Here is a 20464-nt window from a genome sequence, read left to right on the forward strand (position 1 = left end):
ACCCTGCTCTCCCAGGTCCTAGTCCAACACTCTAACTCAGGGGTCAGCAAACTTTTTCAGCAGGAGGCCTGTCCCTCAGAGCTTGTGGGGGGCCAGGCTATATTTTGGAAAAAAAACCTGAACAAATTCCTATGCCCCACAAATAACCCAGAGATGCATTTTAAATAAAAGCACAAATTCTACTCATGTAAAAACACGCTGATTCCCGGACTGTCCATGGGCTGGATTTAGAAGGCGACTGGGCCGGATTTGGCTCCTGGGCCTTAGTTTGCCTACCCATGCAACCATTGCATCACTTAGCAGGCTGTGCCTTTAACTGCATTTCATCCAAAGCAGGGGTCAGCAAGGTTTATATTGTCTGGGCAGGCCCAGATCGGTCCTGCGGAGATCCCTCCATGGGCATAAGTGTGCATAAGTGTGAGTGCCTGCAATTGTCTGTGTCTGTGCAGATGCAATTTCCAGCGCTGGACTTGTTTAGCGCAGCAAGCAAGTGGGCAGCTCATTTCGGGGTGGCTCATGGGCCGGTCAAACGTCCTCCGCAGGCCGCTTCTGGCCCATGGGCCTTAGGTTGCTGATTCGTGATCCAAAGTGTATCAAGGCAGAATCTAAACTACATATTGATCTAACAAACGTGTGGATCACTGTTTGAATGCTCTGAATACAGAAGCTTGCAGATTGTACTCCTGTTTCTGTTCCTTTAAAATATGTGCTGGGATTAAGGGCTAAGTACAGGTTACATTATCCACTTAAAAAATAAAAAAGTGTGCTTAACTGGCATGGGGGGGGGGAGCTACCATGTAGCCCTGATCAAGAGTAAAGAACACTATGGGCAAGATTAGTCTTCCCTTGAACTAGCCATGGTTAGTTTGCCAGCTAATCAAAGCCATTGCCTGCCTGTTTAGGAGAATGGATGGCTGTAGGAGCACCTCCAAATTGTGCATTGGTTCTTTCAGAGATTGGCTTCCACTCCTCCAGCAAGTCCGTAAACACCAAACACATAGAATTAGCAGGCGGAAAGAATCAAGATCACTCAACCCATACTTGCAAAAAATGAGCATGAAAGACCCTTTCACCCACAAATCAAAGCATTTATGGTAATGCATTGACATCCATCTGTGTTGATTTGTCTGCAGAACCTACTATAAATATTCCACTAGTCCCTGCAGTGTCTCCCATTCTGTATATGGGATTTTAAAAGAGATTTGTCTCCTTATGCTTTTCCTCCTTTGTCTTCCAGCTTGTCCTTATTGGCAAAGCTTATTTGTTTTTTAAGTTGTTCCCTAGAAAGAGTAGAAGATGAACTTTCCCTCAAAAGATGAGAGGATGACCTTGTAAGTTCTTCAGACTGCAGTGCTTTTGTTTCCTCTACGATCTGTTGTTTCCTCAAAATGGACTCCTGAATAAAAAGAGAGAAAGGTTCTTAATAAAGCTTAGTTTCTAAAAGGAGAGTGGCTTAAGCTGAAGTACTGAGAAAGTGTCTTGCAAATTCACATGGAAAATTAATCTTGCACAACCCATTGGGATGGTTCACACATAGCTCTAAAACAGCTATCCAGATCCTGGTGCTCTCCAGATGTTTCAGTTTACAACTTCCATCATCCTTGCTCTGTGCTGGTTGGGGCTGATGCAAGTTGCAGTCTGAAACATCTGCAAGACACCAGGCTGGAGGAGGCTGCAGTAAACCATGGTTAAATACTATGTGCCTGAGCTGCTACACGCAACATGCTTGAGCAAAGCCTCAGGTTCTTGAGCTTCTCCTTCCCTTCTTATCTTGCTGCATGGCTAACAAGGCTGGATTATCAGTGGTGCAATCGCCCCAGCGCCCTGCCTGCAAGGGGACCCAGACTCTGAGCTTTCATAAAAAAAGAAAGTCAACCAGCCACCTATTTTAAAAGTTTGGAAGTGAAATATACGGACAAATGGGCAAGCCTGTCTTTTCCTGCTTTTCAGTGTTTTTTTAGTAAACAAATGAAGTCAGCGCTATGATCAGTGAGTTGTTTCAACACCAGGAGATAGGAATCCTTTGGTTCTAAAATGTGGACTTTCCCCCCTACCCCTTAGAGCACTTTCCATCTCATTTTCTAGTGCAGGCATGTCCAGCTTCCAATCTACTCACAGTACGGTATTAAAATAATGGCTGTGATCTACCCATTGCCATTGCCAGGCAAAATTGTTGATCTTTTCTTTAGGAGAGGGGAAGGCGAGTTTTGGTTCCTTTTTTCTAATGCTTTTGGAGGACAAACGCTAAGGGTCATGTGACTGACCGCGATCTACCGTTAGTGTCCCGCGATCAATCAGTAGATTGCGATCAACCTGCTGGACATTCCTGTTCTAGTGCATGCAGTCTGTAGTCTGTCCAGGTCCAGTGGCAGCAGTCAGTCAAGTCAAGAGGAAGAGTGGGGCTGAAGAGTGGAGTAAAAATGCTTTCTGTATTATTGCTCCACTCCCTGATCAAAATGCATGCTTTATTCCCTTAGATTATTGCTGTTTATAACAATCATGGATAAAATGTTACACTCAGTCTTGGGGTGGTTTCACTTACCTGGATCATGTCCAGCTTGGACCGCAACGTCATGTCATCCAAAGGGCCATAATGGGGCATGTAGCATAACTCTGCCATGTTGTTGATTGCTAACATCATCCTGCTTAGATCTTGCCTCTACATGAGCATAAAGAGATGGATGAACTTTGTCCTTCGCACCACTATACATATACCACTATATATGCTTGGAGAGCAGTGAAAGAAAACAACACTTATCAAGAGTGAGGTTAGTACTTTTTTTAAAAAAAGGAGATGCAGCTGGTTCATCATCTTCATTATCAATATAAATCCAGTTTCATCCCAGCTTTGCAATTCTCATTTCAGATGGGACACAGTAGCAAATTAAATCCCAGTTCAGTCGTCAGTCCTGCCCCTCCACTATCCTCAAAGGAGGCTTTTTGCAAATTAAGGCAGGCATGGGGAACTTTTAGCCCTCCCGGGGCAGATTTACACTTGTGGTTTATAATGCTAAAAATCCATTGCTAAAATGTGACACCAGAGGGCCCTGCAGAGCAGAGGACAAAGGGAAACTGTAACAAATGTTATAGACCATTATATTTAATAATGTATCAAAGATCAATGTAGATCCAGCCCAGATATTGTTGAACTCCCATGCTGGCTGGGGCTAATGGGAGCTGTATTTTACTTTATTTACTTAAAAGCAAAAGTATTTATAAACCCTGTAATATATACATTTTTAATCTCTAAATTGTATACAACATCCAATCAATAAACAAGAGCTTTGGGGTGGGGTGGGGACTCAGAGAAGCTTACCTTTTGATCGATGAGACATTCCTCATTGTTAATGTGGTGACACAAGTGTTTCTTTTTTTCTTGTAGTGCACTTTTCTTTGACTGAAGTTCAGAAATTTTGCCGAGCAGCACCTAGGCAAAGCCATAAAATGGGAATTTAGGGATGCGCTGTTCGTACATTTATTTTACGGCATTTGTAATCTGCCTTTCACTCAAGGATCTCAGGGCAGCATACAGTAAACATTAATGTAATACAGTGGTACCTCTGGATACGAACGGGATCCGTTCCGGAGCCCTGTTAGCATCTAGAAGCAAACGTAACTAGCGACGGCACGTCTGTGCACGTGCACGTTGCTTTTCGCCGCTTCTGCGCATGCATGATGTCATTTTGAGCATCTGTGCATGCGCAAGCGGCAAAATCCTGAAGTAACGCACTCCATTACTTTTGGGTTGCCGCGGAGCGCAACTCGAACGCGCTCAATCCGAAGCGCATTCAACCCAAGGTATGACTGTAATTAACAATAAAAATATTAACCAAGCTTGCAAGAGGAAATAGAGGCTTTGCAAGTGATTTCACCCACCTACACATGCAAATATATGCAGAAACACTTCACAGTCGCATTAGACTATTTGGAACTGCATGGCAGCTGAATGAAAGAGAAATTGTATCTGGAGAGGTTTTGACTGTTTTGAGATTTCCTGATGGGCACATAGGAGCCCTGCTGGAGCATGCCAAGGGCCCATCTAGTCCAGCACTCTGAACCTGAGCACAACAGCACTCACCCCTTCTGCAGTGTCTGGCAACGGGTATTCAGAGACAAACTTCCTTCAACAGCGGAAGTAGAACATACCCATCATAGGTACTAGCCAGGGAAAGTCAAGGTAGGGTATTTCAAGGCTCTGCCGGGCACTGCCCAGAAAACAGCAGCGGTTCCTAATGGTAAGGAAGGGTCTGGTGCTGTAACAATGGTTTTTTTCCTCCACCACAGCAGCACTTAGGCTTATGGGGAAGAGCCATAGCTCAGTGATGCAGTACATGCTTTGATTGCAGAATATCCCAGGTTCAATCCCAGGAGCATCTCCACTTAACAGAACAGGTAGCAGGCCATAGGAAAGATCTTCTACCTGAGATTCTGGAAATCCACTACCAGTCAGAGAAGACAATACCTGCCAGTATTGTAACACCATTCGATACTAATAGTATTAATACTAATACTATTAATAGTACCCATTGAGAAGGGAGATGTACACTAGTAGTACGCAATGAGAGGGAAGATGCAAACTAGTAGAACACAATGAAACAATAGCAGCAGCAACAGTACACTAGCAGCACACAATGGGGCAAGAGGGGGAAGCCATAATCATATTTTTCGAAAAGCCTTTCAAAAAGATCATTCGCCCACTTCCTGCAGAAAAAGAAAACAACAGCAGCAGCAGCAACAAATCCTCTCTGAGGCTTTGTGGTGTGACCAGTTATAGTGCCAATTGGACCCTGTTCCGAAGGAATCTACAAGTTGAGAATCCTAATGAATTACACAGTATGGGTTTCCTACGTGCAGAAAATACTTCTCAAAGCTTTGTTGGTTTCAGAAGACAGAATTGACCTTCTCTAAGGTTTCAGAAAAGAACCAGCACACTCGGTGCTTAGTACAATCGGACCTGTGGAATGAATGGATTGGGCGTCATAAAAACTACATGCTCAGTGAACATTACAAATGTCGTGGTATTGTATTCCTCTCGCAAGATCCCTAATTCTTTTTGCGTTTCCTCAATGTGACACTGCTGGATGGACAAATTCTTCATCAAGCTCTGGTTTTCCTCAAACAGTGTCTTGTGCCTTTTGATGAGGGCTTCAACCATGGAGTCTTCCGGATATCCAAGAAATCCTGCAATGGAAAACAGGGAGGATTATGCTATACATGGAAAACACATATCAGGGTCATGTTTTTATTGTTTTGGTATTTTTGTGCTACTCTTTATTTTTGATGGCTCTTCAAAAGTGGTTTATGAAAGATGTCTTGTGGATCCTTTTATGAGTCAAAAGGCAAGAAATCTAAATACGTATTTGTCAAGTACAGAGTCCCCCCCAAGTAAAGTGTAACTGTTTAATGATTATACTCACCTGGTGTGAATGTGGCGGTAACTTTCTTCAGGAAATCTTCGAAGCTTTTGTATTTTGCCATCTTCTTCTGTAGTTCCCTTTTTCTGAAGAAATATATATTAGGGGCGCTTGGAATGCCTCAGACGTTAAAAATCGTCTTATCAACAAATGACTAGAATTCCTGGAAAGGGATCATAGCTGTAACTCAGTTACGAAATGTGAGGGACAATCCTCCCCCATCTCAACCTTGACTGCCATGGGCAGCCAAACATCTGCAGAGATGGCCCATGTTTAGTTGCACCACCAGTTCCTGCCAGCTGTGCGTTTGAGTGACAGACCAGCTTAGCCCAGTGTTGGCTGGCTGGTGCCCATTGGGACTGGTAGGCAGGAGGGCAGAGAAGTCAATGAGCCAATGATGAGCAGAGCCAACTAACTCTAGTTATGTTCTCATCCTCCTCCCTAAGGAGTTCTGCCGAGGCAACACTGAGACTGAGTGTCTGCCTGTGGAGTAGATGTAACTAAAACAGCAGGCAGGTAGGGGCTGGCTGGGGGCACAGTGAAGTTGGTGGAATACTGCCCCTTTTGCTCTAATGGACCAGCCTTCACTGGCTCAAGTTGGTGATGATGATCACTGCATATATATTTATTTATATGCCGCCTTTTCCCCCTGACAGGGACTCAATGTGGCTTACAGATAAAAATGTGGTCAGCACCATCAAGATGTTGTCCTGAGGACCCAAAAGGGTCTTGGCTTTTGTTTCATTCATTTATCAAAATATTTGTGACCAGTTCTATATCAAAATGTACTCAGAGCAAGGTACACGGATATATTTGGAACCACCCTTTTGTTAGGTAAGCAAGCAGATAAAAATGAACAAATGAATCACAACCATCTTAAAACACAGAGTGGCTGATCCCCTTATTATTACAAAGCAGAGTTAACAATTAATAAACCCCCAAGAAAGCAGTTGGGGTCTTCTTAACCTAGGGCCAAAGTTGAAAGTGAGGTAGGCACCAGCAGAACTCAGAGGGAAATATATTACACAGCTGGAGCGCCATTGTGTTTTTAAAGGAGGGAAAGGGAAAGCTGGCTGAGTACTGTAAAGGTAAAGGGACCCCTGACCATTAGGTCCAGTCGTGGCCGACTCTGGGGTTGCGGCACTCATCTCACTTTATTGGCTGAGGGAGCCGGCGTACAGCTTCCAGGTCATGTGGCCAGCATGACTAAGCTGCTTCTGGCGAACCAGAGCAGCGCACGGAAACGCTGTTTACCTTCCCGCCCGAGTGGTACTTATTTATCTCTTTGCACTTTGATGTGCTTTCGAACTGCTAAGTTGGCAGGAGCAGGGACCGAACAACAAGAGCTCACCCCATCGCAGGGATTCGAACTGCTGACCTTCTGATCAGCAAGCCCTAGGCTCTGTGGTTTAACCCACAGCGCCACCCACGTCCCTCTGGCTGAGTACTGTACTCTTAGATAATTAAACATTTGCTCTATGTAAATATGTAAAAGATTAAATTTAGGAACACAGAAAGCTGCCTTATATTGAGTCGGCCATTGGCCCAGGTAGCTCAATAATGTCTACACTGACTGGCAGCCCTACCTAGAGATGCCAGGGATTGAACTAGCGACCTGCTGCATGCAAGGCAGATGCTCTCCCACTGAACTACAGCCTTCCCCACTTAAGCTATGGCCCTCTTAGCAAGCCCCCATTCTTAAGAAATATAATTTTGATGACGATTCTATTCTGCCAGGGCACAGGACCTTCACATCAGGAAAGCCAGCCATGCTTGCTGGCTGGAGAATAATGTGCAGTGGTGTTATCAGGAGAAGACTTTGGGACTGAAGTCCAGGGCCCCACTCAGGCCCCCAGCAGGAGAGTCCCCAAATACAGCAAAGCTGGCTTACGACATTTTGAAGTAAGTGAAGTAATATACACTGGCATCTAACGATGGGGCCTCCAGAAGTCCAGTGTCTAAGATTGCCTCACTGCACCCCTTCTCAGATACCTGTGGTTCAGTCTCAAATCCGTCTCAAAAGCATCAGTCACATACCTAACTTGGAGTTTCTTAAGCTCTTTTTTCAGTTTGAATACCTCACGCTTCTTGAGGGCTTTCAGCGTGTGTTCCTGGTGGTACAGCTGAATGACACGCTCCTTCTTCTGATGACACTCTTTAATATATGCGTCAAATTCAAGAATCCGGTTCTTCCTCTGAACCAAGAAGGAGAAAGAAGGCTTAATCAGTTTTGCATAGTTTTGCTCAGTATTCAAAGGTGGGAGCCCATGAAGGGGAAGTCATTTGTTTCAGAGAAAATGAGAATGAATTCATCCTACCATCCTGGACACTAACCAAAAATGGAGGGAAGACTGATTAAGCTGCAGTCATTTACACACTTACCTGGGACTAAGTTCACAGCAACTTAGGGTTCCTTCACACTTCCACTTTTCCCATGCCTAGGAATCATGGGCCCAAGTGGTTTTCCACTTGTTCCACACTTTTTAGGTATGGGTCCAAGCACTTTTGCCTTATACCTCGTCAGGCTGCTGGTTTATCTTGCCCAGTATTGCATATTGCAACTAGAAGGAGACTCTTCAGGGACTCAGGCAGGTCTTGCTCATCATCTGACATTTGAAGCTTTTAAACAGAGATACCAGCAGCTGAATTGGGGACCTACCAAACAAAATGCTAGTGTTCCATCTCAAATCCCATCTACAGCCTCTGCTATGCTGCCCTCTTGTGATCAGGCTGCCGGCCAGCACAGTGCTCTGGAGCTACGGTTGAGTATGAGTGAGTGTCATTTCCAGTTTCTTTCACTTTCTCATTTTTCCAATTGTCTGGTGGAGGCTGAGCACTGAGCCATGCTTAGATCCGCACTCGGCCTCCTCTGCCCCCTCAACATTGAGGAGGCCTGATCCCCTTCCAACAAATACTGAGGGGGTTGAAGACATCTCGGCCCCCTATAGCTACCACACCTGACTGGCCCCACTTCTGGCTTTGCATCATTACAACTGGGTGAGAATGGCAGTGCCTGATATGTGGTGGAGTTGCACCCCAATTAAGTAATTCTGGGGAGAAATATGCGAGGAGTTGAAAAAAATGCTTAAAATCCCATTAACAAAAAAACCAGAGGCTTACCTACTGGTCCTTTTAGGAAAAGAAATACCGAAATCGGAAAAAAGAATTTTCTTATATGCGACCACCGCAGCTAGGATAATAATGGCATCTAAATGGAAAGCTAAAGAACTACCTACCAAGGAGGAATGAATTCTCAAATTTAATGAATATTTAAAATTGGCTCAATTAACAGCATGCATACGATAGCAGTCAAGTCAAAAACTAAAAAACGAATGGCAATGCTTTGATGATTATATGACAAAATATTGCTCTAAAAAAGAAAGAGATGTTAATATGCTTAGGTTAAGAATGTAAATGCATCAAAACAATAAATTATCAATGACGTATGTATGTATATAGAGAAAATAAAAACAACCAGAATGCAATGATAAGGGTAAAATTGATTGTAGAGAAGACAAGTAGTGGTGGAGGGAAGTTAAACAGGGTGGTGGGTTTATTTTATTTTGTTTATGTTTTTTCTTTTTTCTTTTTGGATATTGTATAATTATTTAATGTATATTGATTTAATGTTTCTTTTCTGTTAATAACGTTTAACAGATCCAGCCTAGACCCCAACTCCCTATAAGTGCCCTCCTTATAGATGCAGAGTGATGCTTACATCCTGATCTTTTTGTTCAAGGGCCTCTCTTCGTTGGGCCAACACTTCCATCCTCTCTTTGAACTCTTGCTTCTTTGCAGTCAGTTCTGCAGAAGCCTGCTCATTTTCAATTTCTTTCTTCCGAAGCCGAAATGTTTGCAGTGCTTTTCTGCGATGCTGCAAAATGTCACTGGTGCTCTAGAAAACAAAACTGGTTTTTACAAATATACAGAGAGAGAGAGATGGAAGGAGAGAGAACTGTAGGGTTGGAAGGGCCCCCAAAGGTTATCTAGTCCGTGTGTGTGTGTGTGTGTGTGTGTGTGTACACAAACACACACACACCCCACACACTACTTTTTTTCTTTAAAAATGTTTAGGGGTACTCTTGCAATGAGGGAACTACTAGAATGCCCTCAGAGCTGTACCTCAGTGTCCAGGCTGAACGATGGGGGTGTAGACGCTCCTTCAGGTCTACAGGGTCAGGGAATGATGGGAGTTGTAGTTCAGTGCCATCTGGAGGGCCAAGGCTCCCAATATGCAGGGAGCCTCAGCCTGCATGAGTCAAGCAAGCTCTCCACTGCACACGCTGACAAGAGGACAGAGCTGACATGTTCATTCCTGCTCTCCCCTTTTGCATGTTGAATTAGCACAGAAGGCAAACTCCCAAGTAGGGCTTTAACAGTTAGAAGAATATTATCTTCCCTGGATACCAGTACAATCCCCCTGGCATGGTTATTATCGGAGAATTGCTCAACTTCTGCCAAAGCTCTGCTTTTGGCACACCTAATAAAGAAACAGAAGCCCTGTCCTATATTTATCCCGGCCCTCTTGTCTGAGAAAGAGAATGACAAAGGCAGCTGACCTCTCGCATGACAGGAATCTGAGGCACATCTTCACCCTCTTCTTCCCTATATATAAAAAAGGTAAATTGTTGTTATATACCCATACTACCTAGAAATGGCTCTCCGTGTATGAAAGGCAGCTCCCAAAGTTCCGTCACACTTTGGTGTGACCAGACATCATCCTCATTTTTTCCCCTCCCCATTTTTCCCTCCCCCCTCCCCCAAAAAAGAAACCCCACCACCACCCTCGCAGACTTCCCTCAGCTCCTCTCTCTGGTTTTTCAGCATTTGTTATTCTCTGCATGTCACAGAATTGTACAGATCCTTAATTTATCTATCTAAATATTATCAATAAAAAGTTTGTGTATGTTTATTCAAAATCTGCCAAAGAGACCAGTTCATTTTGTCGTTTCTTTAAGTACTTTGTGAAAGGTTCCCATTCATCTTTAAAATCACAGTTATCCTTGCCATGTAATTTGTGTGTCACTTTTGCCAATTCTGCGTAGTCTATCAGTTTCTCTTGCCACAGTTCTTTGGTTGGGATTTCTTCATTTTTCCAACATTGTGCTATTAAGACACTTGCCGCCGTTGTTGCATACATGAATATATTTTTCAGTTTCCTTGGCAGGTCTTTCCCTACAATCCCTAATAAAAATGCTTCAGGTTTTTAAACAAATGTTAGTTGGAACATTTTCTTCAATAGCATATTACAGGCAGTGGCATAGCATGGGTGGCATGGCGCTTTTTTGGGAGGGCCCCCACCACAGGTCTGTGAAAGAGATGTGGAGGCAGCATTTTTGCATGGCGGACCAACACTGCCAACTGCACCTCCACTCTGGGGGGAGAGAGAAGAGAGTTGGCTGCAACATTGCCACCCCTCTCCTTGGCTGCATTGTGGCACACAATGTTGCTGCTGAGGCTGCTTTCTTGTGCCTGGGCCCAGTCGCAGCTCCACTCCTGGGTCAAGTCTGATCCGGGATGCAGCAGGCTCCCTCCATGCCCTGTTCCCCTATGATATGAAGGTCTACTTAGAAGTAACCCCCACTAGGTTTTGTGGGGTTACTCTGAAATAAGTATACAGTGGTACCTCGGGTTACATACGCTTCAGGTTACATACGCTTCAGGTTACAGACTCCGCTAACCTAGAAATATTACCTCGGGTTAAGAACTTTACCTCAGGATGAGAACAGAAATTGTGCTCCGGTGGCACGGCAGCAGCGGGAGGCCCCATTAGCTAAAGTGGTGCCTCAGGTTAAGAACAGTTTCAGGTTAAGAACGGACCTCCGGAACGAATTAAGTTCTTAACCCGAGGTATCACTGTACAGAGAATTTCTTTTCTTTTCTTTTTATGTAAAGCAAACCAAAACAACTACCATTTTAGAAAGCAAGTAAATGTAATCCCTCTCTAAATTTTGTGTGCTGCACATTCAGACATGCGCACACATACTTCCATGATGGAAGCATAACAATTTTATTATCATCTGTTGTATACACACACCATGAGATATAACCCAAGTAAGGAGGGCAGGGACCACATACAAATTTTCTCAGTCTATACAAAATCAAAATGGAGAGACATAATGATATATAAAACATTCACAAATCCTTCAGAAAGCCATATTTCACGCATAGGCAAAGCCACACAGTCCCAGAGGCTATTTGCAGCACTGTGAGAAATGAAATCCCACCACATGGCCTAGCAACCTTCTGGAGCTTCCAACATTTAAATTATGCCCTATTTCCCACCACCACCACCACCACAATGTTCCACACATGGGGAAATTTGCAATTCTTGCAGTCTTCCATTTTTGTACAACAGATGTCCTAGCTACTGCCAACAACCATGTAATGAGTTTTTTGTATGCCCTCCTTGAGCCCGATCGCCCCATAGATTTCAACACAGAAGCTGTGGAGTCCTTTGAACAGGAGTCTTACAAGCAGCAGGGTTTTTTTTCCCCCTCAAATGGGGGGTGGGTGTTTTAAAAAAATGAAATCCCGCCTTCTCCATTTACTGAGAAACTATATAGCAAGATGGAGGGAGGCAAAGCCAGCGACAATAGTGATAAAATAAATGGAATGTAGGACCCTGCAGAAAGAAATGAATAGTAGCAGGTTTTGGGGGTTGCATAAAATGGCAATGGGGCCACATGAAGCCCCCAGGCTGCAAGTCACCCACCTGTCCATTCTCCTTAAAACTCCAGGATATAAATCTATGCTGAACTTTTGGAGACTGACAACAGTGACAACAGCAGTATCTAGGAGTTAGGGGAAATAGCTGGAAGCATCACAATGGCACCTCTATGGCATCTTGCTTCATCCTTGAGCACCTACCCTATACAGGGTAAATCCCTTAACATACTAAGTTTACAGGAGATGTCTCCCCCTTTCAACACAAGGAAGCAACACTTAAGGGGAGTAGTTTGGCAGCGGCTCCTTCCTAAATAGTACCCCTAGCGACATAGGGTTGAAAGGTCACAACTCATGAGATCCAGGTGGGACCTTTACATTACTCCATTCAGGAGGAGACAACATAGCCATGGTACTTCCGGGTTAGCGCCATTGGCTAATGGCGGATTCCCTCCGAGCTCCGGAGGGAATCGGCTTCGCAGGATCCGGGTCTTGCCGCTGCGGCGACGCGGGGACCCTCAGAAATCACAGGCGCTGAAGCCTGTGAACTTGGTGACTTGGCGGGCACCATTTGCGCCCCCCTGACCCGCGAAGGAGCTTTTTTAAAGGCTTCGGAACAGGGGACGGGGCGAGCGGTGCGGTGCTGAGAGTCGACTGCTTCTCCTGCGGAGTGAAGCCGCATGCCATGGTCGGAGAGCGCTGACTTCTTCTTGTGAACAATTGGATTCTAAAAGCAACAACCCGTGAGTAATACGGAAATTGGATTTGTAAAGAAAAAATTTTTTTTGAATTAGGCACGATCGGGGAAGGCGCAAACAGGAAGTCCGTCTCCCCGTCTTATAAATAATCTAAAGCAAGGACTAGCTAACTAAGTTCGAGAGAATTTCTTCTTCTTTATTGGGTAAAAGACATTAATTTCACGATTTGGCAGTATAAGTAATTTCACTGGAGGATAAGAGCTAATTTTGAGAGCTGAAGTGCCACCCCCCCGGGACCCGGGAGTGATCCGCGAGAGAGCCTGTTGAGGAGATATAGCTGTCAAGAAGGAAAAAGAGAACTTTGTTTCTGCTATCTCTGCTGGATATATTTGCTACAATTTGGTTATATTTTGTTGAAAACAAGGAAGAACTGATACAAACTAACTTGATTTTTGGATTTGAACTGGAAGGAAGATAAAGTAACCAAAATCCCTCTAGAGGGGATTTTGGGACATTACAAGAATGGCTGAAGGAGGAAAAATTCAAGCTAAATTGGATAGAGTGTTTCTTCTCTTGGGAAAGTTACAAGGCCAAATTGATGTTTTGGCTACAAATGTTGCAACTCTGGACTTAACAGTAAACAAATCCATTGAATTTGATAAGGACTTGACTCATGAAGTCCATGCAGCTGGACAAGAAGAGAAACTTGAAAGATTTGAGAGTGTGGAGAAAGAGATATATGTTGTTTCTGAGGAAAAGGAAGGAGGAGATGTAATGTTGCAGATGACAAAGGAGAGCCAGAGGCCTGACATGATGGCTACAAAGGAAAATAAGTACTGGATGATGAAAAACTGTTTTGAATTGAAGATTGAAGAATGGAGAGATCTCCTTATGTGGAGATCTGAAGACCTATGGATTACAAATTTGATTAAGGTGAAAGTTGGAGCTTTTGGGACATTTGGACTTAAAAGGAGTAAGAAACAAGATTCAGGCTTCACTTTTAAGTATGGAGGTCTGGCTGGAAGAAATATGGATCCTATCGGGACAGAGCTTCTCCGAGATCTGGTGTTTAATATTAAGGACTACCAAAAAAACCGGCAGAGAGGAATTGAGAGAGAATTAAGAGCCTCGGACGTGAGGTCTCCAGGCTGATAGTAGACTAAGACTGATGGACATTTGTTGGGGATTGAAACCGGGAAAGGGTGGGGTGGGGTTTGGGAATCCAAAGGGTGCAGAATTATAATCTGTTTTTTTTATTTTGTTTTGTTATTAGTATGAAAATTGGGGAATTCGTGGAAGGGAATTTGGGTCGACTTTAGAAAAAAGTTTTAAGAATGAGTACTGATGTTTAAATACTGATGTTTATAAGTTAAAATTGGTTTGTTTGTTTTTAAATGAATTAAATATAAAAAGGTCAAAAATTGGGGACAAGAACTTGTTGAATTAACAATTTGAATTGGAATATAAGAAGGGGAGGTGTGGGGAAGTCAGGGAAATATGTTATTGAAAATAAGGATTGTAAACTTTATGTGTTTTTAACTTTTTTTCTTTTTTTCTTTTTGATTTTTTAAAGTATAAAGGTGGAAAAACTCAATAAATATCTTTTAAAAAAGAGAGAGAGACAACATAGCCATAGTGCCACCTGCTGGGTTCGTTCCATGGTCCTATCACTCAACTGCTATCATTAGAGCAGTCTTTGCCAACCTGGTGCCATCCAGATGTATTTAACTGCAGTTCCCGTCCACTGATGGGAGCTGTCGTTCAAGAAATCTGGGTTGGCACATACTGCAGTGAGAGGTGTTCAACACAGCTGAAGAGGAACCAGGACTGATGACAGGACAAAGGGAGGAAATTAGGGTTTGGTCATATATTACTAGATTTGTCACCCAATGAAAACTCAGGCTGCGTTCACACATGCGGTTTTCTAAGAGTCAGCCTCATTGGGCCTATTTATGAGTAGCCATATGGGATTGGGCTGTTTTAATATATGTTTTAATTGACCAATTAATGAATTTATTAATATATATTAATTTACATAGTTCTAAAGGGGGGAAACCTGCTTTGGGTAGTATCCAAATAAGGACCACATCTGCACTATAGTTTTAAAGTAGCATAATACTACAGCCATGGTCTCCCAAAGTAACCTGAGAACCGCAGTTTGTTAAGAGTGCTGAGGGTTGTTAGGAGACACCTGTTCCTTTAAGAGAGCTACAATTCCCAGAGGGATTGAGAAGAGGGATTAACTGTTAAACCACACAGTGGTGTGATGTTGCTTTAAATGTATATTGTGGAGTTGGTGCCTAAGACCACATCCACATCATAAATTTAAAGCAATATTATATCACTCATGGCTTCCCCCAAAGAATCCTGGGATCTATAGTTTGTTAAGTGTGCATGCGGTTGTTAGGAGATCCCTGTTCCCTCATTCTTGATCACTGGCCATGCTGGCTGGGGCTGATGGGCACTGGAGTTGGGAAAGCCTTTTCTACATAGAGTCCTCCTGACTATCTTTGCAGGCAGTTGCTGCAAGCATACCTGAATGAATCGGACTAAATGGCTACAATAGAAGCCCATGGCAAATCAAGGTCCTAGGGTGAGCAACCAAATGTGGAATGCAAATCCAAGTTGCAATTACACATACTCTAATCCTGCAGCTGTGCTTTGCAAGGGATCATTTTCTATACCAACAAGTCGGGTTGCCACCTGATAAGGAAAAACCAGATGCTTGCCTGCTCTTGTGCTGGAGCAGAAAGTGCAAAAAATCAGCCAGGGCAGCTCTTCAGCACAAGTTGTTAATCCTCAGACGATGCAATACCTTCAATAATTTTCCTACATATTGTGGGGAGTAAGAAGAATGCTCTTCCCTGCTCAACCACCCAGCAGTAATATGAGGCAGTAACTTTTTCCAATGCTTTATTTTCCCACAGGAAATTTTCCAGTTCAGAATGGCACCAGGAGTCTACTGATACTCAGGGCTCATCCTTGTTTCTGCTTGACCCACGCTTATTCTAGGCATGTATCTGAGCAGTTTCCCCATTGTTTTCCAAGGGAAAACCCATTCTTTAGCGATAGATCGGAACAAATGGCAATCTGGGTGAAACCTGAATCGCTCTTTGCTCCAACTGAGCACTAAAGAGTGGTTTTCTCTGGTGGAAAGCAGCGGGAAGTGTGAAGAAGCCCTCAGTCAAAAAAACCCTGATGACCTTCCCCATATTGTGTTGGGGACTGAGTGGGGAGCGGGCATGATGACACTGGGGGCGAGGCTAGCCTGAATGCCCTGCCTCTCCCCACACTCTCACCATTCACATGTTCAGGTAACACTTACAGCTGAAGTCCTGGAGAAAGAATCTCCAGGGCTGTCAAGTCTACTGTAAAGCATTATCTGGCAGACCAATGACATATTGCAGACAGCTAAAGAGATGCCTTTTGAATTATGGTGCTGGAGGAGACTCTTGAGAGTCCCATGGGCTGCAAGAAGATCAAACGTATCCATTCTTAAGGAAATCAGCCCTGAGTGCTCACTGGAAGGACAGATCCTGAAGCTGAGGCTCCAATACTTTGGCCACGTCATGAGAAGAGAAGACTCCCTGGAAAAGACCCTGATGTTGGGAAAGATGGAGGGCACAAGGAGAAGGGGACGACAGAGGATGAGATGGTTGGATGGTGTTCTTGAAGCTACCAGCATGAGTTTGATCAAACTGCGGGAGGCAGTGGAGGACAGAAGTGCCTGGCGTGCTCTGGTCCATGGGGTCACAAAGAGTCGGACACGACTAAACGACTAAACAACAAAAAAGAGACTCCCATATGTAGAAGCTGCAAATAATTCTTCAAATCCACCCAGGCCTTTTCAAAGCTGTCTCCGCCAGCTGAGCATAGTTTATGAGGATGCATGGGGGTTAGTCAGACCTCTCTATGATCGCCACAAATTCAGGGCCCACGTGTTTTGCAGCTCTCTGCAAAGTTCTCGCTTTGTTTTCTCATGAGTAAATGTGGGGAGATCTTAAATGATGTCAACAGCTTAAAAAAATTCCATGGTGTGTTTTTACTCCCCCCGCAGCATGAAATCTTCTTTGCCCCATGCAGCGCAAACACCAAATGCAAGGTTGACTGTGGGAACCGTTTTATATGCCATGTTACTGTTGGTCTGGCATTTTAACGCTGCGGAAAGAGGCAGCAGTGACATCATCCCTGGCGCCAGCCGTGCAGTTTGATGAGATCCACTTGAGCCGTACCACCAAGTGATTTCATCAGAGTAAGAATGGGTTTGTTAGGTTTTTCTGTATCCTGTTGGAAGCCTTTGGTGTGTAACCTGGCAATGATAATTTCCTTGAGCAAGCAGTCCCAATGATGGCAGACAGTGTGGAGTAGTGGCTAGGGTCTTGGGAGACCAGGGTTTGAATCCTCTCTCAGCCGTGAAGCCTACTGCGTGGTTTTGGGCCAGCCTTTGTCTCTCAAGCCTGACCTACCTCACAGGGTTGTTGTGAGGAATAAATCGAGAGGGAGATAAGTGTTTGCTTCACCTTGAGCTCCTTGGAGGAAAGGGATGGGCATAAATGTGCTAATTAAATAATAAGAATGAAAATGCGACCAGCCTGCCAGAAAATAGGTATGCCCACCTAACATGTATACAAATCAGTAGCATGCCTGTAGGTACATCTATCTTTTCCATGGCTAGAATGTAACCCACTCTACAAGGGGGTTAGAGCAGCATCCCCTGACCCCACTCAGCTTGGCATATGGCCCCCAGATGGTTTCCCAGCTGACAGTGCGGCCCTCAAACTGAATAAAAGTTCCCCCACACCCGTTTTAAGGAATGCATCACACACATCAAGGGCCACCTTACCTGTGTTCTCCTAGCTGGGTCACGAAAACATTTCCTGGCCCGTTTTCCAGCTGCAGAAAGTATTTGGGATCATGGTCCCTTGTCATCATCAGAAAAGTCATGTTTCTTTAGGAAGGAAGGGAGGGGGGTTGTGGAAATGCTTCCCCCTCCACTTTTCTGCAGGAATCCTGTGTACTGTCATGCGCAGCAGTTTCACCCCCTGGGAAATTGGTCAAGAGGAGAAAGAAGTGTCCAGTTTGCCTCTGTTTGTCTAAAGCTTATCTCGGCACGACCAAATGAGCCCGACGGTGCTGCTTTTGCTGCATCGACAGAGACAGACGTGTGTGAGCAGCAAACCCAGATCTAATTGCAAAGCTGGAAGCGCAGGGCTCAGCGTGGCAGGTGAGCTTTCTGGGTTGCTACTTCAGTTACCTTTCCGCCTGCTGCTGCTTCCAGTGTCCCCCTGGCAACCCCAGCACACAGTGCGGATCAAGGCCTCGAGTGCCCAGGGAGAACTGTCCTTGTGTTTCCCTGGGGCGTGATCTCTCTCTCTCTCTCTCTCTCTCTCTCTCTCTCTCTCTCTCTCCCCCTCTCCCTCTCCCTCTCCCTCTCCCTCTCCCTCTCCCCCCCTCTCCCCAGCACAGCTGTAAACAACAGCGCAAACACTGCATGAAATATACTCGGAGTCGAGAGTGGATTTCATGCTCTTTATTCAGCTCACAGTGGTGAGGAGGAATGAATGTTCCCCAAGAATATCTGCTTTATATACATTACAGTGGTACGCTTCAGGTTACATACGCTTCAGGTTACAGACTCCGCTAACCCAGAAATATTACCTCGGGTTAAGAACTTTGCTTCAGGATGAGAACAGAAATCGTGCTCTGGCGGTGGAGGCCCCATTGGCTAAAGTGGTGCTTCAGGTTAAGAACAGTTTCAGGTTAAGAACAGACCTCCGGAACGAATTAAGTACTTAACCTGAGGTACCACTGCATTTGCACAATGGGCTGCACATGATTGGCTAATTCCAGGATTCTCCTGTAGGCCAATCAGGTTGTGGATTCACTTCCACCTGGAGCTGGATTGGGTGGCTCCTGTGGACCAATCATACTGCTGCATTCTGAATCCTATTGTTCTAGGACCAATCAGACTGCTGCATTTTGGATCCTATTCAGCTCAGTACATAACACTGCAGCAGCCTCTTTGCTAAATCACTTTGGATGAAGATATTTTTTGTCTGCCTGCTCACAAGTATAGCATGAAACAAGGCATAGTATTTGTTTGTTCATTTAGAACAGTGTTTTCCAATATTTGTGTCGCCATTTGTTTTTGGACTACAGTTCCCATCATCCCTGACCATTCGTCTTGCTAGTTAGGGATGATGATAGTCCTCTGGGCATAGGGCAGTATATAAATTCAAATAGATAGATGATAGATAGATAGATAGATGATAGATAGATAGATAGATAGATAGATAGATAGATAGATAGAAAGATAGATAGATAGATAGATAGATAGATAGATAGATAGATAGATAGATAGATGGATGATAGCAGCACATGTGAAAAGGATCTAGGGGTCTTAGTGGACCAGAAGCTTAACATGAGTCCACAGTGTGATGCAGCAACGAAAAAAGCTAATGCTATTCTAGGCTGCATCAGCAAAAGTATAGTGTCCAGGGACTCAGCTACATTAGTAAAAAAGAAAAAGAAGCATAAATGCATAAATAACATTGTGACACAAGATGGTACTGTAGAGTTCGATCTTTGGCAATGTGATTTTGCATTACTGTACAGTCAAACCTCAGTTGTCGAACATAATCCGTTCCTGTTGTAAACAAAAGCCCATTCGGCTTCCGAAAATTTCGACAACTGAGGTACAGCTTCCTGTTTGTTGCAGGAATTTCCTGCACGCAAGCGGAAGCCGTGTTGGACATCCAGCTTCTGAAAAACATTCAGAAACCGGAGCATTTACTTCCGGGTTTTTGGCATTTGGGAGCTGAAACATTCCAAAACACAGGGGTTCGGGAACTGAGTCTTGACTGTATGAGATTTACAACGCGTTTTCCTAAAACATTTTTTTGATGTGTCTAGATGCAGCCCAGATCAAGGGAAGTAATAGTACCACTCTATACTCCCTCGGTCAGACCACACCTTGAGTACCGTGTCCCTTCTGGGCACCACAATTTAAGAAGGATGTTGACAAACTGGAACATGTGCAGAGGAGGGCAACCAAGATGACCAAGGGTCTGGAAACCAAGCTTTATGAGTAACAGTTGAAGGAACTGGGTCTGTTTAGCTTGGGAAAGGGGAGTCTAAGAGGAGCTATGATAACTATCTTCAAATATCTCAAGGGCTGTCACATGGAAGATGGAGCAAGCTTGTTTTCTGCTGCTCTGGAGGGTAGGACTCGAACCAACGGATTCAAGTTACAAGAAAGGAGAGTTTGGCTAAACATCAGGAGGATCTTTCTGACATAACTGGCCAAACAATCTGAATAGTTGTGCAATGGGTGACCTACACCTGGAGAAATTGTGCAGTTGTTCTATTGTGTTAAGGGGGGGGGGAACAACATTTTCTGAGTTCAGATGGGGATGGGGGTGGAATCTGAACAGAGAAAATATGGGAGCAGGATGTTATGTTCATGATGTCATGCAGATGCCCTGTAAAAAAGTCAGTGAGCAAACTGTGGTTATTCTACAGTAAATGTGCAGTGTGGAAGCAGCTCCTGTTTCAGACTACTGTTTTCAGGATAGGGTTACCAACTGGTCTGGAGCAAATTTAGAACAGATCCCGTGTCATTCTCCATTGAATCACAGGCTTAAAATAGAAAGCTCAGGCAAGGGTCCCAGGGAGGGTATTCTGAAG

At 44.3% G+C, this 20464-nt stretch overlaps 1 protein-coding gene across 1 annotated transcript; it reads right to left on the reverse strand.

The window, feature by feature from the left end:
• Nucleotides 1–499: 499 nt before the first annotated feature.
• LOC128407602 (uncharacterized) lies at nucleotides 500–12182 on the reverse strand. The gene is made up of 9 exons (XM_053376145.1): nucleotides 12130–12182; nucleotides 9974–10019; nucleotides 9133–9309; nucleotides 7452–7609; nucleotides 5418–5500; nucleotides 5009–5181; nucleotides 3317–3427; nucleotides 2543–2659; nucleotides 500–1396 (listed from the first exon to the last, which is right to left on the reverse strand). The coding sequence occupies exons 1-9, from the start codon at nucleotides 12135–12137 to the stop codon at nucleotides 1211–1213; spliced, it is 1059 nt and encodes a 352-aa protein (XP_053232120.1). The 5' UTR covers nucleotides 12138–12182; the 3' UTR covers nucleotides 500–1210.
• Between the last annotated feature and the right edge of the window lie 8282 nt (nucleotides 12183–20464).

This window comes from Podarcis raffonei, chromosome 1, assembly GCF_027172205.1.
Source record: "Podarcis raffonei isolate rPodRaf1 chromosome 1, rPodRaf1.pri, whole genome shotgun sequence".
Lineage (NCBI taxonomy): Eukaryota > Metazoa > Chordata > Lepidosauria > Squamata > Lacertidae > Podarcis > Podarcis raffonei.

Bases quoted from the DNA above. Each gene is read 5' to 3' on its own strand.
- LOC128407602 (XM_053376145.1), bottom strand. The intron at 7,610-9,132 runs GTAAGCATCACT...TTCTTGGTTCAG, and splicing joins TTGAACAAAAAGATCAGGAT to AGGAAGAACCGGATTCTTGA. The intron at 1,397-2,542 runs GTAAGTGAAACC...CTTTTTATTCAG, and splicing joins CCAAGCTGGACATGATCCAG to GAGTCCATTTTGAGGAAACA.